The sequence below is a fragment of the Pipistrellus hanaki genome, assembly GCF_964339955.1.
Source record: "Pipistrellus hanaki genome assembly, chromosome: 12".
NCBI classification, from domain to species: domain Eukaryota; kingdom Metazoa; phylum Chordata; class Mammalia; order Chiroptera; family Vespertilionidae; genus Pipistrellus; species Pipistrellus hanaki.
This window is the reverse complement of record NC_140514.1, coordinates 39,756,642-39,769,331: the sequence shown is the minus strand read 5'-3', so window position 1 is coordinate 39,769,331 and position 12,690 is coordinate 39,756,642. Positions and strand designations below refer to the sequence as shown.

Below are 12,690 nucleotides of genomic sequence, written 5' to 3'. Positions count from 1 at the left end.
ATTTTGTGGCTCACGTGGTTCCAGCTCTGGCCTTTTGGAGTTTTGTCCTCTAATCTCTCCTCCCTCCCCCTTCCTCCTGGGTTGCTAGATGGCATCTGTGTTCAGGTTGGCACCAGTGCTGTTTGTCTTCCTGAGGACTTCCTTACTTTCCTGGCATTACAAAATGATGTTTCCCTACCCTGGGGGATTGAGCCTGCAACCTGAGCATGTGCCCTGACTGGGAATCAAACCACGACCTCCTGGTTCGTAGGTTGACGAGGAACATCTGAACCAGGCTGGCTGGGCACGTTTTCATTATTCTTAACATATAAAGGGTTAATATGAGTTAATTAGAAATTAAGCCTTCAAAGAAAAACAGGTATAGACACTGCACCATTCAGAAAATAGGTAACTCATTAAAGGAGGAAACACAGTAAAAGAAGAAGACTAGTAACCGAAAAATAATTCAAATCTCAACGGCAATACAAAAAAGGCAAATGAAACAACAAAGAGGTACATCCTTTTGCTTTTAGCCAAGATGTCTAAGATGATACTACTCGTTACTTCTAGGATGTGTTGAGGTAACTCTCACACTAATGCCATGAGGTGATTTCCTATTAGCCCATTCTATAGATGTGGAAACTGAGACTCAGCCGACTTCAGTAATTTGCCCGAGCTTATACTGCTAGTAAGTGGTGGCACCAGGATTGGAACTGTGGGTTATGTGACTCACTATGATGAGATCAGGAAGGAGAGGTGAAGGACAGGGGGAAATATATCTTAAAGAGCCAGGCAAATATATCTGAAGTGCCGATGTGGCAGGGCCAATATGGTGTTGCAGAAGGAAGCAACAAATGGAAATTACCCAAAGGACCACTCTTTTAAAGCAGGAACAGTCCTAACGGACTAGAGAGATCCAGGAAGGCATGGGCACACCCAGGAGGTCCTCTGTCTAACCCTCCGGGCAGGCAGTGGGAGGAGATGGGTGGGGAGGGGGTTGGTGGTCGCATCTTCTAGAGAAGTGGCCAAGTCAGTGTCTTGGTAGTTTCTGCTCGTTTTCCCCGGAAGACAGCTAGCAGACCCCATCCCTTCCTCCTGGGCCGAGTGACCAGCAGGTAGCCCAGCCTGACTTCAGTGCCCTCCCACAGCCCCAATCCCGGCCAGCAAGAAGCCAGAGCTTGCCGAACTGCGTGGGCCAGGCAGGAGGAGGGAGAGCTGGAGGGGCCCATCTGAGTTCTCTTTGCCCTTTCCTGGAGGCTTGTTCCTCTGTGAGAGATGAGGAGGGCTGAGAAGGCGGTCCAGGCATTTTGGAGAGCTAGGAAACAGATGAAACAGGGAGTGACAAATTAAAGGAGTGACAAATATATTTTAGTTGTAGTTTGGCAAAGATATCTTCATTTACAAAGCCCTTGGGGAATCCACTACTTTTTTTTTTCTTTCTTTTTTTTTTTTTAAATCCTCATTCGAGGAGTGAGGATATTTTTTCCATTGATTTTAGAGAGTGGAAGGGAAAGGGGAGGAGAAAGGAAGGGTGGAGGGAGAGAAAGAGAGAGAAACATCCATGTAACAGAGACACATTGACTGGTTGCCTCCTACATGCTGCCGAACCAGAGGTGGGGATCAGACCTGCAATTTCAGTGCCCTTGACCTGGAATTGAAACCTTGACCCTCCAATGTGCAAGCCTATGCTCTAATCACTGAGCAACACCGGCCAGGGCGGAAAATCTATTTTTAAAAGTGGGGGCTTCATCCTGACTCTGTGATCTGAGGTAAATCTGTTAAACCCCTTTTTATACCTCAGTATCTTTATCAGTAAAAGGGGTATAAAAATACTTCATGCTTAGCTTCAAATGGATGTTGATCAACAATCTAGTATGGGGGCAAATTGCCACAGGCAGTAGAATCACTCAGACCTGAGTTCGAGTCCAGTCTCTGCAATTTTCCCATTGGAGACTTGGGGAAAATCACTCAGCCTCTCTCTGCTTTAGTTTCCTCATCAGTAAAACGGAGGGTAGCAATCCCACCTGCCTTAAATGGTTGTCTCTTGGGGTAAATGAGATAATACAAAACGGTAGAACCAGGATGCCAAAGCCCACAGGTTTAGCCATTATTCTACAGTTGCCTCACAACCATATCACGTATAAAACAGCAACACATAATGTAGAGAGAAGACTGGAAGGAAATACAAGTTGTGAGCAGTTTTTGTTTCTGGTTAGTGCAGCTATGACTTATTTTTTTATTTTTAAAATATATTTTATTGATTTTTTACAGAGAGGAAGGCAAAGGGATAGAGTTAGAAACAGCGCCTGCGACCAAGGTACATGCCCTTGACTGGAATCGAACCCGGGATCCTTCAGTCTGGAGGCTGATGCTCTATCCACTGAGCCAAACAGGTTAGGGCATATTTTTATTTATTTTTCTTTATATTTTCTGTATTTTCCATATTACTTTTAGAATCAGGAAAGAAGGCTGTATATGTTGTGCAGATGCCTGCGGATCATTTGTGATGGTCTCCACTGCATTACAATCTTAGATAACATTTTCTCCTGTTTGAAGTAAGAATCATTATCCCCATTTTCTTGATGAGGACAGGAAGCCAAGAGAGGCAAGAGAGCTGGCTCAAACTTCAGGTCTCATTGCTGCTGAGTGGCAGAAAGCCAAGATCCACAGGCAGATCTGTCTCCAAAGCGAGGTGCTGTGCACAGGGATTCTGGAGCGGGGCTCTGTGCCAAGGGCTCCTCCACCCCCGTCATATGATCGCAGAGTTAAGGTGGGAGGTTGTCAGGACTGGGCCTGTGGCGGATGTGGTCCCATAGGTCTCCTGTACTGGTCTCCTACATCCATATTCCTGGTGGAGGACAGGGCCTGCAAAGTGGGGATTGTGGCCTCTTCCTCTCACAGCACAGGGAGTCAAGCAGTACGGTGGAGAGTCTCAAGAAGAAATAAAGGTTTCCAGGAAAAAGGTATTCTGTAGAGCCGTGGTCGGCAAACTTGGGCTCCTGAGCCACACGTGGCTCTTTGGCCCCTTGAGTGTGGCTCTTCCACAAAATACCGCGTCCTGGGCGAGTCTATTTTGAAGAAGTGGCATTAGAAGAAGTTTAAGTTTAAAAAATGTGGCTCTCAAAAGAAATTTCAATCGTTGTACTGTTGATGTTTGGCTCTGTTGACTAATTAGTTTGTCATAGAGGAATTAAAAATAATAGCTTAACTATATAAGACTGAGAAAGGGAAGTGAGTGTGAGAGCATTAAATCATAGCAAGAAGACAACAGATAATGGCCAGTCCTGCTAACTCCAAATATAGCTACATAAGCATTTTATATAAAGATACGGAGGTAACCACAAGACCTACACACCAATGGCTGTAAGTGCTCTCCCTGATTCCAGGGGCGGGGAGGGAGTTTTTGCTTTTCATCATAAGCACTCCTGTCCTATTTGATTTTTAAAAAGCTGTATATGTGTGTGTTGCATTACCTTTTCCCCCCCTTTTTAAGTACAGGCTCTGAAAGTAAAAAAAAAAAAAAAAAAAAAAAAAAAATTCAGGCTTTGGGGTCATCTGGATGAATTCAAACCCTTCCCCAGCCAGTTAAGGACCTTGGGCAGCATAACCTCTCTAACTTGCAATTTTTACCTTCTAGAAAAAACAGGGATAAAAATCATTATTTACCCACCAGGTTACTCCAAAACGAGGTAATGCTCACAAAGAGCACAAACGAATACTGGCTGGGATTCAGCATCTGTCATTAGTAACAACTGTTACCACTAATAACAATAAGTCACGCGTGCAAGTTATACGCAGGGCTTTGCACATAGTAGGCGCTTACGGGGTGACAGTAATATTGATAGTTTAACCCCTCCACCAGAGCCTATAATTTCCCCTCAACTCGTGACGGCTGAGCTCCAGCGCTCGGAGGGAATACTTAAAATATTGATGTGGTTACTCATTTATTCATCACTCTGTCCTCTGAGTGTCCGCCGAGGGCGAGCCCAGCTCTCTCCGGCCTTGGGCGCCGCCTCCGCGGCCCCCTCCCGCACGGAGGTTGCAGGCAGCGGCAGCTCCCCTGCTTCAGGCCACCGAAGCGGGACCGTCATGCCGAGAAGCAGGAATTAATTGCTTCTGGTTCCAGCCGGGGCTCTTCCCGGGCGAAGGCGGGCAGGAGGAGGGGGAGCGCGGCTCAGGGTGAGAAGGGCAGCCAGCCGAAACCGGTTTGGCTCAGTGGCTAGAGCATCGGCCTGCGGACTGAAAGGTCCCAGGTTCGATTCTGGTCAGGGGCATGTACCTTGGTTGTGGGCACATCCCCAATAGGGGGTGTGCAGGAGGCAGCTGATCGATGATTCGCTCTCATCGATGTATCTAACTCTGTACCTCTCTCTTCCTCTCTGTAAAAAAATCAATAAAATGTATTTTTTTTAAAAAGAGGAGAAGGGCAGCCAGGACTCGCATCTCCCGCACAAGCCTGCGCCAAGGGGATGGTCCTCCCCAGAGGGGCGGGTGGTCCTCCCCAGAGGGTCAGGCCGGGCCCGGACAGTGTGATTGCGATTGCTAGGACCTGCCCAGGGAAGATGTGGGATTGGCCGGGGGACGCGGAGCGGGCTTTACCGAACCGGCCAAGGGTGTCGCGCGCTGGCCTGGAGCTGGCGCCCCGGTCGGGGGCGTGGCCTGATGGAGCCCGGCCGGGGCGTGGCCTGACGGAGCCCCGCCCACCGCTCTGCGGAGGCCGCGCGCCCCGCCGCCGCTCCAGCTCCGCGCGCACTCGACTCTGCAGCGGCTCCTCCTCGCGGACGCGGGGCCGGCGCTCCGCAGCCCTGCCGCACCGCGGCGCGGGGCCGACCGGGGTCCGCGGGGCGGGGCGGGGCGAGGGGCGGGGCGCGGGCAGCGGGGCGCTGACGTCGCGGCGGCGGGCGGGCGGCCGGGGAGGTGGGGCGGCGGGAGGCGGCGGCCGTTTGGGCTCAGCCCATCCCGCAGCTGCAGCGGTGGCAGCCGAAGAGCGGGCGGCGGCGGTGCTCCGAGCCGGCTCCTGACGGCCCCCCGCCGCTGCCCAGCCCTCCGCTGCGTCCCGGCGGGTCCGCCGGGTGGGGCCCGCCTCGCCCGCCGCCGCCGCTCCCGCTGCCATGGCCCTGGTGCAGGACGCCGAGCCCGCGGCGGGGCCCTCCCGCTGGCTCCCCACGCACGTCCAGGTGACGGTGCTGCGGGCCCGCGGGCTGCGGGGCAAGAGCTCGGGCGCGGGCAGCACCAGCGACGCGTACACGGTGATCCAGGTGGGCCGCGAGAAGTACAGCACGTCGGTGGTGGAGAAGACCCCGGGCTGCCCCGAGTGGCGCGAGGAGTGCTCCTTCGAGCTGCCGCCCGGCGCCCTGGACGGCCTGCTGCGGGCGCAGGAGGCGGACGCCGGCCCGGCGGCGCCCTGGGCCGCGGGCGCGGCCGCCTGCGAGCTGGTGCTCACCACCATGCACCGCTCGCTCATCGGCGTCGACAAGTTCCTGGGCCAGGCCACCGTGGCGCTGGACGAGGTCTTCGGCGCGGGCCGCGCCCAGCACACACAGTGAGCGAGGGGCGCGGGGCGCAAACGGCTGAAGGCCTGGGGGGCGGCGTGGGGGTGGGGTGGGGGGAGAGCTGGACCCGAACCACCGCCGCCGGGGTGGTGCGCCCTCTGCCTCGCGCTCTAGGGCGCAAACCGACCCGTTGGCTCTAAAGCATTGCGAGGGGGGCCCGTTGCCCATTCCTAAACGTGCTGCTGCTGGTTGGGCATTGGGAGGCCCCGGGAGGCGTGAATGGGGGCCTAGCGTCCGTTGTACATTGTCCAGTAACCTTAGGAGTGGGGTCCAGAGGCTCTTGGACTGTGGGAGCCTCAAGAAGGAAGATCTTGAGGCCATTTTTTAGGGCACATGTGTCAAACACAAGGCCCGCGGGCCAAATCCAGCCCGCCAGGCCTTGCAATGTGGCCCGCACCGCACTGTCATCACTGCACTCCGCTGTCAGTTTATGACATTGTCAGTTTATGACTGTTCAGTAAACCATTCGGCCCGCGATTTAGGCTGGATTTTAGATTTTGGCCCCTTCTCTGATTGAGTTCGACACCCCTACTTTAGGGCCTCGGTTTCGTCTCCCTTTCCTGGAAGGGGAGGGAAACTGCAGGCACCTGACCCGAGCCAGCCAGGCCCTCGGGGGAAGGGAGGGAATGAGAGGTGCTGTCTCACCCTGTGGGGGAAGGAAGGGGCAGTGTCCTCGAGGTGCCCCCCCCCCCCCCCCCCCCCGCCCTCCTCTTCTCCCCTAGACCTAGAATCTGCGAGGGCATCTGCTGCTTGTCTGGAACTGGGATGTCCTCTGCCACCTAGAGACACCCCTCGGACCCTGTCCCTCTGTGCTCCTGGCCTGAACACCAGAGTTCCTCCACGAAAAGCGAGGAAACGCTTGAATCAGTCTTCGGGCTCCTGCCTGTCCTGCCCGAGGTGGAACCAGCAGCATGAATCATGCACTCTGGGGATAATCTCCCAGTCACTTCCACCTAGAAGGGCCAGTGAGGTTTTTTTTTTTTGTCATTTATTTTGGCAGCGTTTAACCTTCCCTGCGTGAAGATCAAGGCTTCAGACTGGGAGCCTCATTTCCTATTTTGGGTGTGGGCAGTGTCTGGGGGCCAGTCCCCCAGGGCTGGCGACCTGCTGTGGGTCACTGATCTGCTGGGGCAACTCCTCCCCTGGGCCTCCCGCCCCGGATGGGAGGATGAGGGGATGAGGGCAGGGGTGTGCATGGGTGCCGGAGTGGCATGGCATCGGGGGGGAGTAAAGGTAGGGAGGCTTGCTGGAGGAGACTGATGAGCCTGGTGCAGACCCAAAGGAAAGCAGGCGTTGGCTGGAAAAGGCTCTGACCTTGAACATTTTTTCCATGTGTGGGTAGGGAAGGGTCTTCACGGCTCTTAGTGGCCTGGGGTAGGAAGCACAGGGCAGGCTCCCTGCAGGCCTGACCTGGCTCCATGGCCCCCTCCCCTGGCCTTCCCTCCTTCCCCCATGACTTGCTGTTTGGTTACTGGGCGTGGGATCATGTGGCATAGCCTGGCCCGTGGTTTGTTTTCGTTTTTTCCTCACTTTTTCTGTCCTCTCCCTCCTTCCTGGCCTAGGGAGCCCAAGGGGGTGGGGGTGGGGCTGAAAACTCTCCCCTGGATCTCTTCCGCCCTTTCTTTTTTCTGGGGAGGCTCTCCTGTCCCCAAATTCTTCCCATTCCTTTATTTCTTAGCCCCTCAACCTCCACCTCACAGCTGATCTCACCAGGCTGGCAGATGACACATCAGGGGGACACACAGGAGCCTCTAGGCTTATAGGGAGGGGCTTCTGTGAGGCCAGTGACTTGGGGAGGGGCCTTTGTTATTCTCCCCCACCCCCCAACTCCCCCAGTTCCTGCCCTTGCTTTCTTCTTGGGCTGTGGATCTGACTCAGCTGAGCTGCTTGTGCCTTAGGCCCAGGTGGGCCTGTTTCAGCCCAGGACAGTTCCCCTCGGAGAATTTGACTTGCTACCCCTTGATCAGAATGGGAGCCTTAATTGACTTTATGAAAGTCCTCTTTGCACCAGGATCCTTCCGCACCCGACCCGCTGCCTTCCCTCAGATGTATTGACCTGGATTATTTATAGAACCCGGAGGGGGCAGGGAGGAGAGAGACTCTTGCGGTGGGCAGAGGAAAAGTCTGTGGAACTGGCCTGATCTAGTCCACTGGCCCTCACAGCAAGCCCACCGACAGAAGGCGGGGACTGCTGCCCCCCTTCTGTCCCCACCTCCCTCCTCTGGCTCCAATGGCTGTTCCTGGTGGCCTTCCCCGAGCACTCTGGGGCGGGCTGCTGAGACAGTGAGTCTGCACATTGCCCGCGGGGCAGAGGGCAAGATGGAGAGGACCAGGGTTTACCCTCCTCAGATCTGGATAATGATGGAAAGGAACAGTATCACACTTTAACTGCAGAAACTATTATATAGATGTGGTGGTCTCAAGGAGGGCGGATGGTAGCCCTGTGTCGCCAAGACAGGACCAGGCTGGGGAAGGGCAGCCTCATGGTTAAGAGGAGGGCCTGTGGGATGGCATAGCCCAGATTCCAGTCCCAGACCTGCCAGCTTCCGGCCAGTGAGGTAAACTCTTGGTGCCTTAGTTTTCTCATCTGCCAAATGGGGCTAATCAGCACTTTCACAGGGTTGATGTAAGAAGAGAAATGCGGATGCCGTTAAAAGTATCTGGTGTAGCCCCTGGACATGGTTGGTGCACAGTATCTGGCAGCTTTGATCCCCTCCCCTGGAAGAGCCTCTCCAGTGATGGGGAAGATGACATAGGATCAGAGCCTAGGAAAGACCGGATGGCAGGGCACATGCAGAAGTGTGAGAGCTCCTGATAAAACTGGCTGGCCCTTCGCAGCCCCCACCATTCTCTTCACTGACGGAGGTGGAGAACTAGGGCTGGCTGGGGGCTGCAGTCTTGAAGCCAGGCTTGGATCAGCCTGCGGCTCTCTGCCCAGCACCTTTCGGGAAAGGCAGGACAGCACAGGGTGTAAGGCCTGGGCTTTCACTCCCAGCTCTGTGACTTCCTCGCAGGCAAGTCACTTAACCTGTTTCTGCATTTCTACAAAGGCCATGGTATAAATGAGATAGCATCTAACCAAGCAAGTTTTCAAAACATTAGTGTTGAGATTTCTCTCAGGGCCCTGCTTTGTGCGATGATGGTGAAGATAGTGGTGGATGGAGTGCTAGACGCCTCATCAGCCCCCAAAGATCCTTTGCCAGTGGGATATTCTCTAAGGTGAGGGATTTCACTGGAGACTCTCCAAATAATTAAATTCTCAAAACAAAATTTAACATGATACACAGGGAGATTGGTTATAACCCTTTCCCCTTAGTAAAGCCACACGTGAGTCATGGTTCTGAAAACCCTGAGATGCTTCCCAGTCATTTCCTTCTGCCCCCTTCCCAGTGCACCTCCAGGGGGTGCTCCGTGTGGCCCTGCCTTAAAGAACCCCTGCTGTGCGGCTCAGTTGGAGTGTCATCCCATACATCAAAAGGTGGCGGGTTTAATCCCTGTCAGGGCACATACCCTGGTAGTGGGTTCGATCCTGGTTGGGGTGCATGTGGGAGGTAACCAATGAATGTTTCTCTCTCTCTCTTCGTCTCTTTAAAAAAAAAAAAAAAAAAAAAAAGGCCCTGTCCTGGGCTTGGGTCAGTGATTAGATAACATAGGACTTAGGACCTAGGAAAGACTGTGGATGGCAGGGTACATGCAGAGGTATGAGAGCTCCTGATAAAACTGGAGCCTGGTGGTTAGGGCCGGCCCCATGGGGAGGTTGAGGCGGCGGGCCCGGCATGGGTTGGGACCAGTTTTTCTTTCTTCATTCGTAAGCGTAAAGCTGTAGTGACCATGTACAGGCTGCTGGCTGCGGTCCCTACGAGGCTGTGTCGGCTCTGGTCAGACAGGCGTTGGTTTTCAGGCTGTGGCCGAGGAGGCCTTCTGGCCTGAGATCTCTTGAGGGCGGGTTTAGGGCCACTGGAGAGGCACCCTAAGGAAATGCAGGCTGTTGGCCTCAGGTTGGGTGGTCTTTGAGGGCAGCCACGTATCCCTTGGCCTCCAGATGCCAGGCAGAACACTGTTGTGGGCAGATGGCACATGACCCCACTGCCTTCTCTCCAGATGTGCCTGCTCCTCAGGAAGCAGCTGAAGCCACAAGTGTCCTTGGCTTCCGTGGCTCCTGTTCCGGCTCCTGACCTGGAGCCGGAGGCCGTGGGACTGCCTGGGAAGTGGGCTCTGGCTGTCAGGGAAGGGTGTGGCCGTATGAGAAGCCAGTTATTAGGCACAGGAGGCTCCATCTCCCTTAGTCATGGGGCAGTTTTTATGTGGGGTTGCTTGAGCAGCAGTGTCTGGGCGAGTGGGGAGGGCTAGGAAGTGAGTCCCCTGTCAGACTGGGCGGCTCCTGCAGGTTGGCACAGCGGCTTTCCCTTCCCCTGCATCTGGCATGGGTGGGACCCATCTCTCCATGTTCTCCCTCCCCCGGGCAGCCAGGGACAGGCACAGCTTAGCAGAGGCTCCGTCCCAAGTGCCTGGAGGGCCGTCCTTCCTGTGCTGGGCTGCCCAGTGCATCGATTATTGCTGCATTGATCCTGGTGTTGACTCTCTCGCCTTGTCCAGATGTTTCCCCTGCCCTCCCCACCCTGCTCAGGGACAGATGGTTAACACAGCGAGGGGGGATCTGTGTATTCTCCGGCATTCAGTCCTCTTTTCCTTCTTGTCCTTTGCAAAATGATGTGATCATGAAGAAGCGTCGCCCTGTCCTGGCCAGGTGGCTCATTTGGTTGGAGGGTTGTCCCATGCACCAAAAGATTGCGGGTTTGATTCCTGCTCAGGGCACACACCTAGGTTGTGGGTTCTATCCCCAGTTGGGACGCATCCAAGAGGCAGCTGACGGATGTTTCTCTCTCACATCGGTGTCTCTTGTTCTCTCTCTCTCTCTCTCTTTCTCTCTCTCTCTCTCTCTCTCTCTCTCTCTCTCTCCCTCTCTCCCTCTCCCTTTTCTCTTTCTAAAACCAATTTAAAAAACATATCCTCCATGAAGATTAAAAAAAAGAAAAGTGGGAGACGAAGCTTTTCCCTTCCTCACAGCCAAGTAATAAAAGTAAGTCCACAGTGTGGACGGTCCGCAGTGTCTGGGATGAGTCTGATCACTTAGCTTCTTCCTGAGCTGGCTGAGGCCCCCTCAGGTTCTTCTTCCTCAGGAATGGTGGCCACCAGACAGGAGCGCTGGGCCAGGCAGGTCAGGCTGAGGCCTGGAGTGTGGGCTGGCCCAGCCCTCATACCATTGAGCAGTAAACAAGCAGGGACCCCGAGAGTTCAGTTCCCAGAAGGCAACATTTCAAAGGAGCTACATAGGGAGGGGCATTGTCTCTGGCCAAGTTGACCTTCAGCCGCCCTAGGTGTGGGAAGAGAAGCACAGCCTTAATCTGGAATTCTAATGTCAGAGCTAGAGGGTGGGGCTCTGTGCGGCTCCTGTTGGGCCCTGGCACCAGGAGAGAAGGCATTTGGGGCCCTGCGTGCATCCCAGGGCATTTTCTGTGGACGTGCCTATGAGGTTCCGGAGGGGACATTTCAGCCGGGATGGGAGTGGGGCCTGGAGGCTTATCTAATCCAGGCGGGCAGTCTGATCCAGGCCTTTCTGGAGTGCCTGGGCAGAAGCCGAGTGGGGCCACGGGATACGGACACCCAGGCCTGCGTGCCTGGAGGTCTCATAAGGAGGATGGACCCCCCCCCCCCCCCCCCCCGCCCCACATTTGGAGGAAGGACCACAGCCAGGTATTTGGCGCCGAGACAAGGAGCACTGGAGATGTTCAGAGCGGACAGAGCCAAGGGAAGGCCGCCTCCAGGAAGGGATACAGACCAGAGACCATCAGAGGCCTGCCTGCCTCTCGGCCTCCTCCGCACTCCCACACCAACAGCACGGCCACTGTCTCAGGCGTTATTGTTGCCTCCTTGCCCGGTGTATCATCCATCCATTCAGCCCCTTCTAGGTGCTGCCGCTGTTCTAAGGACTTAAGTCAGCTCACAGCAGCCTCTGGAGACAGGCGTGGTCACTGTGTTTAACAGACGGGGAAACAGAGGCCAGGCGACTTCTCTAGAGGTGCTCAGTTCGGGGCAGAGCCGGAGTTAGGTCCAGGTGTCTGGCTGGCTTCACGTTGCGCGTTTTCACCACCGGGCCATACCGCCCGTCTCAGTTTCCTTCCATGGCTCCCACGGGTCCGCTCAGCATGGGAGCAGATGCTCTGCAGCCGTCCTCCGAGGGCTCCTCTCCCCTCTTCAGAGCAGACCTGGGTTAGGCGTGGGGGCTCTGTAAGCAAAACCTGCCTTTCCAGTGTGAGGCCGTGGTGACGGGACAAGCATATTTAGTCCGCGTCTCTGTGTCTGTCTGGGGATGGGGTGTCGCCTGGACTTCGGGAAGGAAGGTATCCCTGCCACCAGGTGTGTCTCGGGTGTGGGAGGCCTGCGCCCTGGCACTGTGTGCTGTCCCCCCCCAAGGACACCTCTCCCCTTGGCTTCCGTAGGAGGGTAGGGCCCAGGAGCGTCAGCAGAGACAAGACTTCTGACCTTTCCCGATACATCACACGCTCGCTCCACTGGGACAGAACACTCCCGAGCCATCTGGTCCCCCTCCCCCCATAGCAGTGCATATGCAGTTGCTTGCTTTTTTCTTTTCTTAAATCCCCACCCAAAGATACATTTTTATTAATTTGAGAGAGGGAGGAAGGGAGAGAGAGGAAATACCGATGTGAGAGAAAAACATCGATTGGTTGCCGCCTGTACATGCCCTGACCAGGGCGTTGGGCTAGAACCTGAAACCTTTTGGTGATGCTGCAGCCGACTGAATCACCCAGCCGGCCAGGGCTCGTTTGCTTTTGCTTTTTCTTCTTCTTCCTTTTGTTTGACATCTAGGGAGCAATGACAGGCAATGACTATGCCTGGGTCAGGGCTTTGGAGAAAACAAGAGAGAGAAAATGTGTAGCTCTTTCCCTAAAAGGGTGAAAATACGTTTGAGACAAGACTTACACAGGAAGGATAATTAACCTACAAAGCAGCGAATAAAAGTGTGAGAGAAGGAAATGATTGGAAGAAGGGCAAGCGCACCAGGGTTAGAGGGATCAGGGTGGGCTCCTGGGGGAGGCGTACTTTGAATGACAGGTAAGGCTGTGGGGGGCCGGGCAAA

General features: G+C 54.9%; 1 protein-coding gene across 5 annotated transcripts in view; it reads left to right on the top strand.

Annotated features, from left to right (window-relative positions):
- The first annotated feature begins 4,873 nt into the window (after positions 1-4,873).
- RAB11FIP5 (RAB11 family interacting protein 5) overlaps positions 4,874-12,690 on the top strand; it is a 32,924-nt gene continuing 25,107 nt past the window's right edge. For 2 of the 5 annotated variants that reach the window (XM_084901270.1, XM_084901269.1), the window contains exon 1: positions 4,875-5,521. In XM_084901270.1, coding sequence (XP_084757396.1) covers positions 5,091-5,521 — 431 coding nt within the window. In that variant the 5' untranslated portion in view covers positions 4,875-5,090. Of the gene's footprint in view, positions 5,522-12,690 lie in introns of all 5 variants that reach the window. The other 3 variants (XM_084901268.1, XM_084901271.1, XM_084901272.1) reach the window with 3 other exon arrangements.